This window comes from Octopus bimaculoides, chromosome 4 (genome assembly GCF_046866305.1).
Source record: "Octopus bimaculoides isolate indiv1 chromosome 4, ASM4686630v1, whole genome shotgun sequence".
Lineage (NCBI taxonomy): Eukaryota > Metazoa > Mollusca > Cephalopoda > Octopoda > Octopodidae > Octopus > Octopus bimaculoides.
In genome coordinates this window covers 20743406-20763517 of record NC_142931.1, presented here as the reverse complement: position 1 = coordinate 20763517, position 20112 = coordinate 20743406, and the positions used below count along the sequence as shown (strand labels likewise).

The window sequence follows — 20112 nt, the reverse complement described above, 5'->3', positions numbered from 1 at the left end:
TCCTGAGGCTGAATTACAGCAACATTCGTCCTAAACCAGGACTGCCATGTTATGTTGGCAAACAATCTTTACTCCAAATTGACCATGGTTCTTATGTTTTAAGTCTGGTACTTATTTTATGGGTCTCGTTTGCCGGATCGCTAAAATATGGAGATGTAAACAAACCAATACCGATTCTCGAGCAGGTGGGGACGGGCGGGGACAAATACAGACAAACTACGGGCTTCCACACAGTTTCTGTCCACCAAATTCTCTCAAAAGGCATTCGTTGGTTCGTGGCTGTTGTAGAAGACACTTGCTCTTGATGCAGCACAGTGGGACTGAACCCAAAACGACATGGTTGCACAGCGAACTTCTTAATCACACAGCCATGCCTGTGCCGATGTATATTTAGATTTAAAATAAATGCCTTTCCAAATTAGAATGTGCTCTTTGACTGCATTATCTTTATAAAATTTTGTTACGTTGTTCGATTATACCATCATCGATGATATAATTCAGATATACGAGGGGAAGACTTTCCACTACCTCGATTTGAAAACACAGGTGAAACTGCGCTGGGATGACACTTACCTCTATGTAGCAGCTCGTTTGCAAGATACTGATGTTTGGGCCAACAAGACCTTACATGATACCACAGGTAAATAAAGCTTTACTAAATGATTTCGTTTATTAGTCTGTAGCCAGTTATTGTGGATATTCTTTGAGGTGTTTTTGTCGGACTGAATGTCCGCTAGGGTAATTAGTTTCGCCCCTTTACGGTCGGAGTTCGAATCGCGACGAAGTCAACTTTACCCGTGATCTATCTGGTTTGGTTCTTGCCCTCTACACTTGTTGTTTTGTATTAATCTAAGAAATACAGTTCTAGAAATCATCATCACCATCATCATGATCATCATCGCCATTATCTTCATTATCCTCATCGTCATCATTTTTATCACCGTCTTCATCAACATCGCCATCATACTTATCATCGTCGTCGTCATCATCATCATCATCATGTAGATGAAGACCAGATATTTATAGGAGGAGAGTATAGATTCTTGAATCTACTTCAATACATGACTGGTTCTTATTTCTTTAAGACAATGAGACACCCTCTACGTGGTCGCCTGACATGCTAGAAACATCAGCAAGGACAAATAAGACATTGTAATACTGGATAAACACAAAAGAGATAGTTACGGCAGGAATGTCTTTAATCATCGGTCTCCTAAATCAGGGCTGACCTAGAGTTAAACCACAAAAAACAACTTTTGAGAATCTTATCTAAACAAAAGAAAAGCCAGGGCGATATTTTTGTTAATGAGCAACTAATCAATATTAATATATTTCTACGGCAGCGAGCTGGCAAACTCGTTAGTACGCCGGGGGAAATGCTTTGCGGCATTTCGTGCGTCCTTACGTTCCGAGTTCAAATCTTGCGGGGGTCGACATTGCCTTTCATCCCTTTCGAGGGTCGATAAAATAAGTACCAGTTGAGCACTGGGGTCGATGTAATCGACTTACTTAGCCCCCATCCCACAAACTGCTGGCCTTATACCAAAATTTGAAACCAATATATCTCTACGGCGGTAAGCTGGCAGAATCGTTAGCACGTCAGGCAAAATGCTTAACGACATTCCGTCCGTCTTTACGTTCTGAGTTCAAATTCTACCAAGGTCGACTTTACCTGTCATCCTTTTGGGGTCAATAAAACAAGTACCAGTTAAACTCTGGGGTCGATGTAATCGACTTACTCCCTCTTCCAAAATTGCTGGCGTTGTGTCAAAGTTTGAAACCAATATTAATATATTTCAACCAGGTGCGACTGTTTGAATTTCCTTTAGCAGCCGTATCCATCAATGATTGATTATGTTTCTTGGCCCCACTTCACAAGAATACCCTCATTTACAAGGCAGAGCCTCTATAAACTTAGATTTAAACCTTGAACTGCGTCAATGAAACAGATTATTCCTATTGACAACTAATACCACAGATCCACAAAGTGTTCGAGATTTTCTTCACTATAGAACGTGTGACTGAATTATTTATTTTCGTATTATTTATTTTCGTATTATTTATTTTCATATGTCCTAATAAATCTGTGTGCCATAAGCGATTGTTTCTCCTAGTTTTTTAACTCACGTTTATTGTGCACTAAACAGTAAAAGCATTACATCCGGCAGGATACAAATCGTCAATAGAGAAGCTAAAACCTTATCCCCACGACCATAGCAACTCTTCTTGTCACTGGATAAATTCTGAATTATGTCCTTTTTGTTCTTATATTTTTAGTCTATCAAGATAATGCTTTTCAGGTAAGTTGGAAAACGGTTTTATTACAAAATTATGTTCGTCTCAATTCTAGGCTAATATTTTACGTTATTGAAAAGGCGACGAGCTGACCGAATCGTTAGCACGTCGGGCACAATGCTTAGCAGCATCATTTCGTCTTTCTTTACGTTCTGCGTTCAAGTTCCGCCGAAGTAGACTTAGCTTTTCATCCTTTCAGGGTCGATAAAATAAGTAACTGGGGTCGGGATAATTAATTTATCCCTTCCCCTGAAATTACTGACCTTGTGCCAAAATTTGAAAGTAATACTTTATATTGCTGATTTTGTAGAGATTGAAGAAATTAAGATGTTAGTTTCAGATAAGATGCAATTCTAATAAGGTTTCACCATCTAATTGCTGACAAGTTTGTTTCCCTGCTCTTGGAAATGCTTGAACGTCAAATCATCCCATTTCTTTCCCTGGTAAATAAGATCTTGGTATAAAGTTAAAAAGAAACCAATATTTTGAACATGACTGTTTAGTTTTTTTTTATTATGGTTCAAACTCTCCCAGTTCAGTAAGTCGTGAATAATTAAGTTAATGAGATCGCTTTAATTACAGATACTTCTATGACAAGTTGCCTTATTCCGAAGTAAGAAACCAATATTTTGTAGTCAGTGGTTTGTTGTCGCGCAACATTTCATGGTCTTACAACAGAATTGTAAGAACTGGATTAGCTATGGTGCCAGCGTTCATTGATCGGTCTTACTGTACCAATTGCTTCCTTCCTTTTTTTTGACCGAAACTTTGACTTCATCTTCAAACGATACTTCGTTTTATACAAAAGTTCCAAAATATTTCAATAAATTGATTTTATTGAATCTTGGGAGGGTCATTGTACTAACATACGCACTGGTTCTAGTTCAATTTTTAGAATTATTTTTATTCAAGTAGTAAATCATGTAACCAATTAACTAATCAATCACTTGATTAGTCGTCGCTCAAGCAATTAACCAGCTACATTTGTCCAATTTTCTAATAATTTACAAGTACACAAGTGTTTGTTCAATTCTCATTATTTTTAATAATTTGACATTTTCAGATACGTTGTGCAAATACTCTTGTTCATTCTCATTGTTTACCTCTCATCTAAGGGAATTATAGCCATAGAAACAGTATAGGAGCAATCTTGAAATTCTTATAGAATTTAGTTTCGTCTTACAGAGTTTGAAGTTTGAAACACACCAGAGTTAATTTTAAAATAGATGTCGAGATGCACCGGAATTCATTCAGTCAACCACACTTATTCAGTCGACCACTATTTGAAGGGTTTTGAAATGTAAGAAATCACTATGGTCATCATTCATCCACATCCACCTCCACTCTCTCTCTCTCTCTCTCTCTCTCTCTCTCTCTCTCTCTCTCTCTCTCTCTCTCTCTCTCCCCCTCTCTCTCTCTCTCTCTCTCTCTCTCTCTCTCTCTCTCTCTCTCTCTCTCCCCTCTCTCTTTTAAAGTATCTACAACAACTACATATCTCTGCTTTAGCATCGATTTCAGGTTCGTACTCAGGAAAGATCTGAGATACGAGCGCCGGAATCGATAATTGTCGGTAATGAATTCGAAAGTTACCGTTTCAACATCCTACATCCTACATCCTATTTAAGCCATTTCACTTCAAACAGGACCGATAAAATTAAATACTGAGTTAAATGCCAATCATCAAGTCAGTAAGAAAATAATACATATTAACCAGACGTTTAATTTTTCATGGGGCTTTAGACTTGAGTGTCGCCAGTGATGTTTCTCGATATCAAATCTCCAACAGAGAAGTACATGACCAGGACGACTAGTACTTCTCACTTGCTTAACACATCGAGGTATTTCTTAAATATCACTAAATTTATGAACCGAAAACTTAGCTGAGAAAATTTAAAATTTCTTTTATAATGCCGTATTGTTTTTTGTTATACCACCTAGTCTTTTACTATTACTTCATATCAACTAAATAAATATGAGAGATGTATGGATCTCATATCATGCAAATGAAGCATCCACTTAGATATACTCAGTTACGAGTTGTATTTGAAAATTAAAGCTTTTAGAATGGATATCTCCTATTTTGACAGTCTTTCTTGCCTTCGTTTTCGTAAGAAAGGTGAGAGGATTTAGTTGGTAATTGCATCCGTGTGTTTATCTCAACTTAGGATGTATTTACTGAATATCACAATGTCTGCAATTTTTCAACAAATTTATACATTTCTTTCTGTTTTGAAACTGGGACAACATAATTCTAATTAGTTCCTGAATTTCTCTTTATTTAACCGTTTTGATTTATCATTAAAATGATTTTTTTTTGACAGTTATTGCTGGATACAGAACGAAGCAACCACAAGTAAGAATCTTATATTTTTTCTTAAATAAATTTCATGGAGAATTGAGATCACGAACCAGGTTCGACTCTGGATCGAAGTAATTTTATATAATCTGCATTGTCTAGGAAATATCCATAGGACATTCCATTTCTACAAGCTTTCAGGACAGGTTTCCGGTCTAAGAATAACTTTCTCTCTTCTTCTCCTATCTCAAAGGTCCTGAAAAAGTGTCATGGGCCCTCCGTTCCTCTTCAGACTAAATTAGATTAAGTTTCTACAACGAAATAGCAGCGAAAGTGAATTCAAAGCACATCAGTTGTCAGTCCAGTACATTATTAGTTCGACCGTGTCACAACTTACCTCTGTCATGATTACCATGTTATCCACAAGGCACTGAAGTAATTTTATTATTCCTGACAAAAGATAAGTCTAGCTGTGCCCAATGACATCGTTTCTACAATTGTTGTTTGTTACTATCCCAGAGCAGGTCAAAAAGGTGGTGTAAACATTGGCAGTTAACAACACAGGTTAGCAGTCTCTCCTCTATATCATAACTCGGTAAAGCTGTAAATTAAATAATATGCCTTCCTTCCAGACTAAATTTTGCATCGTTCTGAATTCAAATTCCTTTTAGAATTGATTTTTCCCTATCAAACCTCTAAGTTCCATAGAATAAATTTAATCGAGACACTAACAATAGATTTTTCTGTGGTATCATGCACCTCCCACTTACACCTTACAAAATTGAATTAACTCCATGTTGAATTTAACTCTCTATTTGCCAACTGTTTTCAAAATTGTTATTATTATTATTATTATTCAGTGTTCTAAGTTCACAACCTGGTTTGGATTCTTCATTAAGGAGTTTTCTCTCCTCCAGTGACCTTACCCTTATTCTTCAATCTGAAAAGGGTTTACATAAAGATTGAAATGCTAACTATTATTTCTATGCTGACGAAGGAACCGAAATGTTAACTTCGATTCTTCCCTCAGCTCACCATATACTTATTTTTTGTTTGTATTTCCGAAGAAGGAATTACATTTTGAAACAAAATTTATTTATTTATTTATTTTTCAGATACAAAGAAATTGTGATAAATGCACTCGGAACGGTCTCCGATTCAATGATTTCAAGGGTTCGTGAGACTCACTCATTTGCTCAGATTTTAATTCTGTTATATAGGTACATAGTATCAGTGTAAAGCAATATGTAAAATACAAGTGAATATACTTATTTTATTATTTTGATTTTTTGAGTCTTGAAAGGCTGACTTAACTGACAAGAGAGAGGCAACAACAATATATGTATTGTAAAGTATTATGTTGTGGTTTAATCAAAGAGAATTTCTAATCGATGTGAACTATCAACAGTGTTTTATTTGTGATCATCACGTCCTTTATTCAGACATACTACGTCTGAGACCGTCTTATTTATACATTCTTTTCTAAAAGCGATTAGTGTAGTTTTAGGTAGATTAACCTGCTATTTTTTAGCGAGTGGAGCGGCTGCGCAGAGAATCCTTATTTGTTTTTTTGTTTTTGTTTTTTTAAATATGTGTAACCAGCTGAACATAGAGCGTTGTGATAACAGAAGAAACGAAGAGTAATCCATTTCACATTCCATTGAGAGGATGCTGATTTCGGGAAGAGGTTTATTGACCAAGAATTCCTCAGATTTCTGCCAAAAGTGCTGACGATTGAAAATGGACGGATCTTAATAAATTTTGTACTCCATATTAGGATAAATGTAGATCTTACGCAAGAATCAACAATCTAATTGCGGGAAAAATGATGAAAGCATTTGATCAAAATGCTGACCAAAATGTTATGATCAAAGAGTCATGCGACTTAGAGCTTTATATTTTTAATAACTTCTATTTCAGTAGAAGTTGCATGCATTAGTTTTGGGTTGTACTAATCACAAAAATCGCACTCGTTTGGTAACATTAGCTAATCTAGACATGTTTAGCTACAGAGTTATGTTCCTTCTCAATTTTTCAGTGTGTGTACGGCAGAATGGAGGTTACTTTAGGTTACTTTTTAGTTTACTTTTCAATTTCTCAAAACCCCGTAAAACGTTGGCTAAAGATTTTTACGTGATCAGCAACGAGACGAAGTCAGTAGCATTTTTACAAGAAACCAGCACTAAATTCACACCATTTCTTAAGAAAAGAAAGGTGCAACTTTAGCATGTGATCTACAATGTAAAGGGAAGTTACTTTAGGTTACTTTTTAGTTTACTTTGGGTTAGTGCTACTTTCTGTGTGATCTACGTGAGCAAATTTACTTTGATTGGTGATCTACGCGTTTATTTTAATTATTATATGGTTTTCTTTTTATTAAAATAGTAAGAATCTTGAAAGAATACATTTACAATGCTAAGTATGTACAAAATAATTTTAAAAGTAACCTAAAGTAATCTCCCTTGTGGATCACGCGCCAAAGTAGCACCGAGTATTGATTACATCATACATTATAAGTATTGCTTCATCCCAGTAAAAACTAATGTAGCATAAATCATGACAGTCATTTCTGCATTCATATAAACAAAATCATTCATGCAATCAGTCTTCAGTTGAATCAAGAGGTTTTTTTTTAAAGTCTATTACTCTAATGTTGAAAAATACTTTTTCGTTAAATTTTGCGATTGTGTGTTACAGCTATGTTTACCCGTTTAAAATGCCTGGAAATTGCATTAATAACTCTGAAAATTTTTGTCACATATATAAACAATTTATCCCCAGCCATAGATTGCAAAACTGTAAAATTATCTCAAAAATAAGAAAGACTTACTATCCATATTATACTTGTAAACAAGACCATCGAGATACGCGATGTTTTTCATCTCTAATTTATGTTATAGTTTTTGTTGAGGATGTTTAATAATGTGAATTGATTTCCGATGAAAGTGCATACGTTCTGCAACACTCTTAGCAATGAAAGAGTCCACAGAACATAATAATAACTGTTATTTTTGCAAGACTCCAAAACTGCAATATCTTAACTTAACCTCAGGTCTACTACCAGTCCATCATAATGATAGACTTTCCATTTCAGAAACTCTTAAAACGTCTAAAACAAGGCGGCGAGCTGGCAGAAACGTTAGCACGCTGGGCGAAATGCTTAGCGGAATTTCGTCTGCCGTTGCGTTCTGAGTTCAAATTCCGCCGAGGTCGACTTTGCCTTTCATCCTTTCGGGGTCGATAAATTAAGTACCAGTTCTGCACTGAGGTCAATATAATCAACTTAATCCGTTTGTCTGCCCTTGTTTGTCCCCTCTGTGTGTAGCCCCTTGTGGGAAGTAAAGAAATAAGAAAAGTTAGCACGCCGGGCGAAATGCTTAGCGGTATTTCGTCTGCCGTATTTCGTCTGAGTTCAAATTCCGCCGAGGTCGACTTTGTCTTTCATTCTTTCGGGGTTGATAAATTAAGTACCCGTTACGCACTGGGGTCAATGTAATCGACTTAATCCCTATGTCAGTCCTTGTTTGTCCCCTTTATGTTTAGCCCCTTTTGAGCAATAAATAAATAAGAAACTCCTAAAACGTCTATCCTATCTTCACACTCAGAAAATGAGTGAGATGAAGAATGCACGTCTAGTGATCCGGACTAATGAAGTGAATCTACACAGAAGAACAAAAATTAAGGAAGTTGTGTTTGTCAGTCAAGACATTTGCAAACTTCTTGATATTTAGGATTTAAGAAAAGGTCAGCGTAGGAAGCTTTCAAAATGGTTACTAATAATTTTCCAGGAAATAAACGAGCTGAAAAGAATGAAACTTCCTTTGAAAATCTGCTTCAGACATATCAAGTATTAATTTCTACTTTCTGTATTTTCAGCCATATTTGAATGACGGTGAACCACTTTTCCTCTGGGAAAGTAATCTTTTACGAGCTGTCTACATAGATGGGCCAGTTAACAATCCTAAAATTCCTAGTGAGTATATATTTTTTTAAATCATAGGGGTGTAATAAAAACGATGTGGTTAAGAATTTAGCTTCGTAGTTATGTGTTTGATCCCACTGAGCGGTACCTTGGTAAAAATGCCTTCTGTGTAGCCTCAGGTTGTGTGTGTGTGTGTGTGTGTGTGTGTGTGTGTGTGTGTGTAAAATAACGAAGGCAGCTATATGCAATATGAAACCAAAAGGAAAATTTCAATTGTCATTAATTGTGACTGAGGATGCTGGGCAGCACCTATGTTGCTAGAAATGTGTTAAAAACCTTTAGAACTGCAAGAAAGCACATTTTCATATACTAACAGGGGAGACAACCGCCCCATAAAAGAAGCTACATCACTAGACTAGATTAATTTCGCCTGAAAAATTACAAGCTTGTCAGTAGTGACTACTCCATCGCCGAATGAATTGGCTAAATCCAGACTGTCATTATTATATATTTACCATATATATTAATGGCGAACACGAGGAAGAGAGAAAGAAACAGAAAAAGAGAAAAGATATAGTATATTAAGGATGTGACTTATTTAGTTGATATGGCAACAAAACTCCACCCACCGAACCCCGTTTTTTTTTTCTAATGAATAGAAAAATGTCATAATTAAATGGTGAGTAAAAGTTTGTTTTTATCATTATTAGTTTTGGGTTAATAAATTGGCGTCATGCGCCATCTGAGTTATTTTATTCAATGGGTTTGATGTTAGCGGGTATTTTACTGTTATACATTAGTAGAGCGCCAGATTGTTTTGTAGTACCACATGCAACACCATATTGATAGCAATTTATAAAATAACTATCACACGATTGACTAAAACCCTTAAAGTTGGTGTCCTAGTATGACCGCATTTCAATGAAAGAATAAAATAATATATGGTTAAAATATTTAATTTATTGATTTTTTTTTTCCCCTCAAAAAAAAAAAAAGACAAGTTTTGGCAGGTTGAAATGGCTCTACCTTTCAAACAACTCACAGCCGGTACAGAACGATCAAATGATCCACCGAATGACTTGGATATTTGGCAGGCTAACTTCGTTAGGTAAGATAAAATTAACACTAATTATTCAATAATTTTCAAATGTAAGTCATTATTCATAAGCTATCAATCTGTTCCCTATTTGTTTAAGCTTTTTATGATCTCCTTCATTATTCGAGGTGATCAGCCCAGAATCTAAAATTAGGCCCCGTTCGGTCATGAATGTCAGACTGAAATTCCAATTCTATTTCAGTTCATTGAAATGACGACCGTTGCTCCTTCAACGTTCAAGATGCAAGAATGATCCTTGAGGCTTCCAATGTTTATTGAACCTGTTACCGTTAGACTTTTCTCATCGATCCCAGACTTGTGTTTGAGAAATTGAAGTTGGGAGAATTTGACCACGGTCTCCTAACCCCTATAACTTGATTGATTCTGGCCTAATTCCATGGCACAGATGAAACCACGATGATGGAGGTTGTATCAACGGCAGTAGGCTACCGAGCGCTCATTTTGTCTGATGTCATCTTACTACCAGCCGAATTGGTATAACTATAATAAAAAAAAATGACTACTTGAATATTTACTATAATTTATTATGACGTTTAATTTCTCTCGTGTCTTTTATACTAACACTTGTTATTTTTGTATCGCATATGATGTCTTCTGATGAAAGATCGAACTGGGAAGTTGAAGTTGTCGGCAACAAATATGAAAAGGTGAGACGTGAGATAACTTTTTTTTTTGTAGCAATGAGACAAATATGTACAGTAACTGCACGGCGAGACAGCCTCTGCATATTTGGTCATTCAACTTCATTGAATAAGCAGGGAAAAATCCCTCAAACATCTTACAGTAGTAGTTGGGATTTTTTTTTTTTACTCGCAATGGACTTTGGAGCAAATAAATATATTTTGGTGGTGTCGCGATTAGCCAGTTTGTCCTAACAGAACATCCACGTTTAAGCACAGATAAATATTACCTCTCGGTATAAATACTGCCTCTGTCACTTATAAACATTTTTAACAAGCGCACTGGCTGATTGCGACACCAGCGCCTGTTCTGGCGCTGTTATTCTATATATCACTGGCGGAGATAAATCGCTGCTGTCTTTAGCGGACATCATTGGCAAGACCAAGGAAGGTCAAAATTACGTGATGTGGTGGTCTCGGCGCTGGCAGTGGTGAGGATTTATCTCCCCACTAGCGATATAAACAAGAATGCATTTCGCGCCAAAGCCAATATAAGAGTTTCTCTCATGGTAACTACTGCAGTATAGTTTGTTCTAACAGAACATCCACGTTAAGTGGGGATACAATTATTTGTATACTTTAAAATGTCAAAAAAAAAAAAAAAGAAAAGACTGAATCGATTCTACGAAATCTTTCAACACTTTATAATGTATAGTATCACAAATTAAAGCTAAAGTTTATCTAACAGCTTTGAATAGTTATCATGGCTCAACTACAATGCAGTTGTTAGACAGATATGTATTTTCTGCACTTGAATGTTAACCGATAAAATTTGAGTCATTCAAAATAATTTCAGAAATTCGACGGAGGCACTGATTGGTGGGTTTGGAATTCGCCGGAAGTTAGTAACATCCATCTACCTGACAGGTAATGTCTCTCTATTTTTTTTGTTTGTTTTTTTGTTTGTTTGTTTTTTTGTTTTTTGTTTTTAGTCTTTCCTGTTTCTCTTTTCTTCGTTTGGTATTTCATACGATGTCAGTAAGGCCGAAATGGACACTTGACAAATTGTTCTTTGTGATTGCAATTGACATCCTTTGACGCAGCCAAGCGGCCTGTAAGGGCTCACTCAGCACTTCCCACGACCGAAATAGAAGATGAACTCGAGAGTGGAGGTACTGCAGCTCCTATTAGTCTCAAAGGTTTCCAGTTAAAATATGCAGAGACCGAGTAAATTAAATATTTTCGGAATGTCATAACCTCAGGCGTGCATTGACGAGTCTGTTGTGCATTCGACCGCACAATACTCAACAAAGTCTCTTTGACTGTAAAAACAATTTAGATATCAATGAATAATTAATCACAATTAAGTACTTAATTAAGTATTGATATCTGGAATAAACACAAAGACTCAGCATTTGTCTTCTACTTTATTTTATCGACAACGGAAGGGTGAAAGTCAAAGTCGATTCGGCGGAATTTTTTTAAAGTAATATCAGCAGAGAAAGAGCAAACCCATGAACCTTTTCAGGGTGTTCTAGACTAGTTGGTAGGAGTAAGGGAGGAAGTTATCCTTAAACTGAAGATCTAGCTCCAGTCATTTCAAAAGAACGGTCTTCGTGAAGGAATCCAGGTCCCATGTAGTGTAGATAGATAGATAGATAGATAGATAGATAGATAGATAGATAGATTAAATCCACCACCGCAAAACAGAAAATGTCTTTCCGACAGATACCCACACAGTTTCTGTCAACCAAATTACATTTACAAGTTTTCGATGAACACGAGGTTAGAATGGGGGGGGGGGGGGAATTTTCCTAAGGTGCCGCACAATGGAATCGCACGCGAAATTTCGTTATTGCGAAGCGAATCTTTTAACCACATAGCAACTTCTGCGTCCTGTACGATTTGAATTCTGCACTAAAAGTAACATTCGTAAATTTCACAAGACAATTTTTCTGTCGCTCTACCGATTCTACGAGTCGACCGTCTATTATAGACACCTAATTGATTGTTAAACGATGTTTAGTTAGTTATCGTTCATTAATTTTACAACTACACTCTGTACTTCACAAAATAACAGAAGATTTTTATACTTCGATGAGAGATGAATTCTGTTGATTAGGCATGGTTCTTCTTTGAAGAAATAAGAAATATTTTCATATTCCTCGTGTCTCACATTCTTCACATTTCTTCAAAGACGAATTGTACCCGAAACATCAGAATCCCCCCCCCCCCAATCTTTGCGCTACATGACCTTATCTTGTTTTATGGATGTTTTGTTAGAACACCGAATACTAAGTTATTAGCCTTGAGAGGTCATCTCATATAGGCGCTTGGTGCATAAAAACACAGAATCGTCTGTCATGGGCGCCATGACAGACGATTCTCGTCTGCACCCATCTATGCGTGTACTTTTATGCACCAAGCGTCTATTTAAGAGAATCTCTCAAAGCTAATAACGTAGTATTTATTGTTGTAACAAAACATTCATATTAAATTGGATATCAAGATTACCTTTTGGTATTAATACTGCTTCTGTCGCTAATAATTCGTTTTTATTTTACGAATATTTTAACGTTTCTTCTTTCGTTTGTGTGGATGCGCATGCGCGTGCAGATCTATGCAGCGGGCGGTGGATGTTTTAAGAAATGTTGAACTTTTTACCTTCTTTTGTCAACCATACTATATCAAATTGATGTCAGATGAATTAATTACACTATTCTGTTATGTTATAGTTAAACATTTCTATCGTTGAGTAACAATACATGTCTTTTTAAAATTTTAAAAGGTGGGGCTTGCTGCAATTTCGCACCGTACCTGTAAACAGCACGATCTTCCAGCCAGATCCATATCTGCCTCTCCAGAAAGCACTCAGTGAAATTTATCAGGCTGAACATGTAAATATTCATCTAATTATATTGTAATAAGTATGAATGAGTACTATGGTGTGACAACAAATTGTCGGTAATTAGTAGTTACGATCTAGTTTCAGTTGCTAATCTTTTAGAATAAAATTTGTTTTTAATAGTTTGTTCGGCAGAAAGAACAGTGGTCGCAAACTCAGCAGGCTCTCTAAAAGACAGATCAGATTGATTCGGTTGATGTTCGGCTCGAGATCTGCTGGAAAAACACGGGAAGAAGATAATTAGAGAGTGATGACGTTCTGAGAGGGAAGAAAGATAAATATAGGGGTTAGTGAAGAGTCGAGGGGGCCGAGAGACAATGTGGAAGACGAGAAGAAAAAGAGATAGGTGTGACGGTGCGCTTAGATGGAAGTTGTATTCAACTAGTAAGATCTAAGGAGTAGCATAATCATATGAAAGACAGACAAGAGACAGGGAAACTGTAAGCTGAAAAATTGACTGTATTGATGAGTGAGGCTTTGGCAATCAGTCGGCTGGCTTTTATTTGTATATGGTTTACAATGTTTGTTAAAAAATTTTCTTGACTAATTTTACTGGGAAATACATTTATATCACAATTTATCATTTATTTTCACACATAAATATTGCTACTTAGCTTCAGACTAGATCTAATGAAACAAACCTATAATCAAAAGTACTTCATCTTGTCTTCTTCTTTCAAACGTAGTATATCTAGAACTACTTTCCCCAACGACCTTATTTTTGTAAAAAGTATACTTTCATTGCAATTTTTAGCTAATCGAGTAACTGTGTGGTGGTTCTATTGTTGACTCGTTCTCCATCTAAAAATGGAGGTAGAGAATAAGATAGTCCCGGGTATAAAAAATTAGGTTACTAACTCAGCGCTAGTGAGATCAAATCCATAAAAGTACAGATCATTTTAGTCTAAACATTCAGTAATATCATAATTATCTAATATTCTGACAATATTACTCGTAATAGTTTCCGAGGTTTGTGTAAGATCTAACCTAACGTATAAATAAAAGGATTTTTGATAATGGTGGTCATCTTATTGGATTATGGAAATTCCATTGAAGATTTTGTCTTCATGTAGTACTTAGCATGTGAACCAAGGACAAGTGAAGCTGGTGGAACCTATTCTTCTCCAAGCTACTCAACACGACTAATCAACGAAAGACTTGACAATTTTACAACGCTACAACTGTTTGCTTACGACAGTAAGTTGACCCTGCTCTGAGATAGACAGACTGGTCCATTTTGAGAGTTGAGTGTGTTAAATACAAGTTCGATCCTTTGTCCATAATATGATTCGAATTGCTGACCTTTCTGGTGATTTTCAGAAGCTTATTCACCCAATAATTTGCAATCTTATATTTTAGACATAAGCAGTCATATTTTGTATGCGTTTTCATAGAAATTTTTTCTTGCCGTAACAGCCACATTAAAAATCAAATTCATTTTGAATATTAAATAGTGCAGCTAACTGAACAACTAGCCAACCAAAAGGTCGCTGTTTCGTACCCAGTCACTAACAATGCGTTATGCTCAAACAAGAAATTTCATTTTTAAAAGGCTAAGTTCACCTAGGTATTCATCATCGATAGATACAGAGGTACAATTCACCGGTTTAAGTAATACGAATACGGTATGATTAATATTAGTTTCATTATAAAAGCATTATTTAAGCATAACAATTTATTAGAGCGATGGTGATCTGTGTAGGCATAAGTAGATACACTACTGAGAGACGAGGAACTATCAAATGGTGTAAAAGAATGAAAAACTTTCAGATAATCCATAAAATTTGCAATCTATTAAATTTCTGTGCAGAGTTCAAATTTTCACTTGGCTATAGTTTGATTTGGACTCCTCTTAATTAAGCCACCGAAAATACATTGCCTGAATACAAACTATGTTAACAAGAAAACACAATCTTTTAAATTCAATTATGTTCGTATTGAGACATTCATTAACTACAAACAAGGGAACTAATGCTTGTGAAATATTCGGGAATAGCCTCCCTTAATAAATCAGCAACTTCAATTGATTTAAGAATTTTAATATTTGTTTTAGCTTATATTTTAGAGTTGCACAAATGCTATTTGCCATTGATACCAGCATTTCAATGTCGTCTTCGCTCAATGAGTTATACACACACGTCCGGGGTTTTTTTTTCATTTTCATGATGTCTTCAATATACTACGTAGTGTATGTGTGTACATATTAATTCTAATGTATTTATATAGCAAAATATCTGTACCCTAAAACTTATTAATTTCCCTTTCTCTCACCTCTTTTTACAGGCATATAAAGCAAACACAGGTAAATACACTGATGACTTCCGTCGCTTGAAACTACCGCCGTACGTCACATCCGGTCATTGTATGCAAAAACCTCGTATAAAACTAGACTGGGGTGGTTTTATTGCAAGTACGAAACCATTGGGAAATAGTTTGAACCAGCTGAACATCAGAACAGATCGATATATGTGGATCGGTGAACAGACGTAATAATCGTCCGTTTTTACAGAAATTCCACATGATTTTGTGACAGACGTGTGTGTGTGTGTCTGTGTGTGTGTATGTGTCCGAGTACAGAGGGGTGCTAGTATGTATATAAATATTGTGCTGTGTCACACCAGCCTACTAATCAATGGCAATTGAATGAAAACAGAGATGACGCGAAGCCAGGTATTTGAATGTATTGAACATTATATATATAAACAGCATTATTTCCTTACATTTAAAGGTTTCACGTGGTTCGACTTCGCAGAAAACCACATTCATCAATGAGTCTAAAATAAACTGATAATTAGGATATTTAAAAATACTGAGCGCCGTTGGTTGCTCATATGCTCATAGATGTTGGGTCCTTTTAGTCATGCATCATCAAATGTTTTGAAATTAAGCAGAAAATTTGGAAAAAGTATGATATCCCTGATTTTAATAAATATATATAAACTTTACAATATATTTTGAGTTTTTTTTACGTTAGGTCACATTTAACTATATGCTTTTGACAATTTGGTGTATGGCTGCCTGGATCTTCATATGCCTGGTGATGCGTTGCCCAATGTAGCCCCGTTGTATATGACGTAGAAAATACCCCAGGACGGTACCTCATACCACCAGGTTTAATGCCATCTCTTGATCGATATGTGCCTTTAGCGGAGATTACTCTGCTACGAATATTTGGACTAGATTCTTAGTATTTTGATCAGATGAATGGTCAGATCTCCACCAGTTCTGGGCCAGCTTTCCTTGTCGACACATGTACTTCACCTTTGACTCAGCAGAGACATCTAGGTGAGTGACGGAAATTATCCCCTTATGCACGCCCCTCTACACCATACATACAACCAATCATTTAGAAGTTTCTGCATTCCTCCATTTTAATGTTTATTCGTTAGTTTTGCAGAAACAGTCGTGATACCAAACTAATAATGCATTCCCATTGCGGAAGAAAATGAACTGTTTATATCCAACTTAGTTCCGCTGCAGTTAAGAAAAAAAAGGCAAAGAAGTAGAGGAGTAACGATTTACTTTACACAATGTAACATAAATGAATCTAAAGTTACAATTTCCAATGATGAGGCAATAATCATAATGCTGATTTCTAAAATACGAGCACAAGACTACAGTTTGTGGAGATGACACAGTTGCTTAGGTCCACGCCAGTACTTGTTTAATTCAGTCTCAGTCTTTCATTTACATCTGAGATGCTTTATAGAAATATTCAATCAACAACAGTACGTGAATGGTACTTTGTTATACCGTACTTTGTTAAAACGAAAGGCAAAGTTGATTTTCTTCATTTCCCTTTGTTACACATGTGAGGCCATGCAGCAAGAGTGTCAAATATACGGCCCGCGGATTAGATCAGCTCCAAAACAATATTTAATCTGGCTTTCGGCTCAATTATATATTTAAAAAAATTATTATTATTATTATTTAATTTTCAAATATTTTATAGAATATATATTCCTAACATGCGTTCAAAGTCAAACACCAACAGCCGTCGTGATTAACACCGATTCCGATCAGTCAAATCAGCATATCTTAGAGAATCTCTCCTTAATCAATGAAAGAAAAGCTTATAAATCCATGTATTAAAGGGAGTGACCTGTTTCCCCTTCACTTTGTCTGTACACGCTAAGCTGAGCAAGATTTTTCTTCAAATTTACACGTGTTCGTCCCACTAAATTCTGTTAATATGAACAGTGCGAACTTATTATTAGGTATTAGTTTTCTCAAGAAATGTATGCATTCATTTGAACAGATTTTATCTCCGTTCTCGCTGTAAGGATTTTCACTTAATAGAATTGTCTATAAACCATGTTGATGAGTTTCTCCCATAATCTCTGCATGCAAACTTTTCGAAGACCTCATTCTTTCTTTTCTTCATCATTAGTAAAGTTGTTATAATGTATATTGATCCCTTCACTAATTTACTATGGCCTACATGATAAATAAGTTTATCAGCAATAATGTCCCCATCCGGCCCATAAGATCTAATTTATGCTTCAATCCGGCCCTCAAAACCAACTGTATTTGCATGTCACACGCAAAATGCTCCCCTGGAGTGATTTCCCTTAACCGTACTGTTGATACTTATAATCAACGTAGCTACATTTACTTCACGTGTGTGTGTGTGTACATACGTATATGTGTGTACATACGTATATGTGTGTGCATAATGTATCTATTGTAACCTGATATGGCAGTCTGATAGTGTAAGGGCTCAAAAAGAAAAAAAATTCAAAGTGGAACTGATGGCCGCCGAACTACTTTGAGGTTGTCCCAAAAGAAATAATTGCAAACCAAATAAATAGGCGATTGTGAAGTCCATGATATCATGCTTCGAAACATGGTTAGTAAACATTTTTCATGATATTTATCGGAAGTTCTGACTGTGAAAGTGGTCGCTCCATCTTATATTAATTATCACATTTGGAGAAAGGAAGTTAATATGGCGCAATCAGAATTTGCTGTTGCCGCCTGGTGATATTCTTCAAAGAAATGTGATCGTAAAACGCCAATATCTGCTATGCACCACCACACTGTGGCACTTTCAGAATGAAGTCGCCGTGGGTTGCTGTCCGACCAATATTGTTTATTTATACAACCAGAAACTTGGAAATATTCGCCGCTCATGTTAAGAACCTTGTCATCTGTCCATTCAGTGAGGACATTTTCTGTAAATGTTTTCCTGTTATCGATTTCCTCCTTGCATTTTATATCCTTATAGAGATGAATGTTTAAATCGAGGAACAATATCCTTCGTACACTGCGATCGGAAATACCTAGTGCAGCGCAAAGCTTAGAAGCAGAGAGACAGTAGCTGTTCTTTACAACCAGCTTAGCAGCCTCAATATTCTCTGACGTCTGTTGATTTTATGCGTCTGATGATTTTATATTTCTATTGCTGAAACAATCAACCAGAAATGTTCTACTGATAACAGTGTTGTCCGCCAGTAACAGCAATAACAGCAGCGATAGCAGCAGCAGTAGCAACAGCAGCACCAAAAATGCATCCAGCAGTAACGGCAGGGACAGCAGCGAACACAACAACAGCGACATCATCAATGTGTCCGGCAGTAACAGCAGCAACGTCAGCGATAGCTGCAGCAACAACAGTAGCAGCACTAGCAATAACGTAAGGATACATACACAGAAATATGTTGAAACAACGGAAATCCCCTTTAAGCGGCAACTAAACAACCACAGATCTTCTTTTAGTGTCCCAGTGAGGCGCAACGTTACGTCATTGGCCAACTACATATAGCGTTTAAAAGAAGGGATTCCACTCGGGATTAAATGGAAGTTCCTGGAACAGCCTGGACCATACCTCAACGGAAGCAGACGATGCAAACTTTGCTTCACAGAGGGGGCAAGGATCCTAAAATATTTGCTTGACAAATTCCAAAACATTTGCTTTTCAAATGCTAAAAGTGAAATATTTAGTCGGTGCCCTCACGAGAGAAAATTCCTTTTGAAACGTGGAATTTCCCGCTTGCTGACAACTGAACGGAAATCGTACATAAACTGAGCCTTTTCGGACACAACTCGAACCGGTCAAAGGGAAATAACTCTATCTCGCCCAGTAGGGGTTTTCGCTTCGAACAATTTCGATTCAGATTATTTTTATTTCACAACCCTGGTTGACCAAAACTGTATTCTTACCTCTATTAGCAAAGAGGTTATTTGCTTTCAGTCAGCATATCTGACGAGTCGCCTATATTGATAAGAACATAATAGGCGTGAAACCAATGGTAACTTTCTGACCGGCAATAACTAGCAACTAAATAAAATATTACTGCTCGATTAGACAGACAGACAGACAGATAGTGTCGGAATAAAAGTCGGAGTGACGATGACTGGAACTTCTCTGATCGTAGGATTGGGGGATCAGGACTTAACTAGGGTTAAACAATAACAACAGCCCTTACTACTACTACTACTACTACTACTACTACTACTACTACTACTACTACTACTACTACAGCTGCTGCTACTTCTACTACTACTACTACTGCTACTACTTCTACAATAATAACAACAAAAACAACATCATTTATTAGGTAAACCACTAATTTTTATATATTTTATTACCTAACGCAGACTGTTGCACTTATCGAATGAAGCTCAACATACGTGCTTAAATAACACAAACTCACTATTTCTGCACACGCACAGACACACACACACACACGCACACACGCACACACACACACACACACACACACACACACAAGAACACACACACAAGAACACATACACAAACACACACATATGAACATACAGCCAATCCATATATATATACGTATGTGTTTATTGTGTGTATATATGAATTCACAGACACATATATGTGCATATATATATATATATATATATATATATATACATACGTGCGCACTCACACACACATTGTAGCCACATTATCATTATTTATTTTTCTGATGAAAGGTACCGCTCCAA

General features: G+C 36.3%; 1 protein-coding gene across 1 annotated transcript; it reads left to right on the top strand.

The window, feature by feature from the left end:
* Positions 1-9516: 9516 nt before the first annotated feature.
* On the top strand, positions 9517-16066 carry LOC106881352 (uncharacterized). Its single transcript, XM_089350038.1, has 5 exons — positions 9517-9621; positions 10235-10277; positions 11107-11177; positions 13039-13147; positions 15439-16066. Exons 1-5 carry the CDS (start codon positions 9530-9532, stop codon positions 15643-15645), a joined length of 522 nt encoding a protein of 173 aa, XP_089206164.1. The 5' UTR covers positions 9517-9529; the 3' UTR covers positions 15646-16066.
* Positions 16067-20112: the final 4046 nt, after the last annotated feature.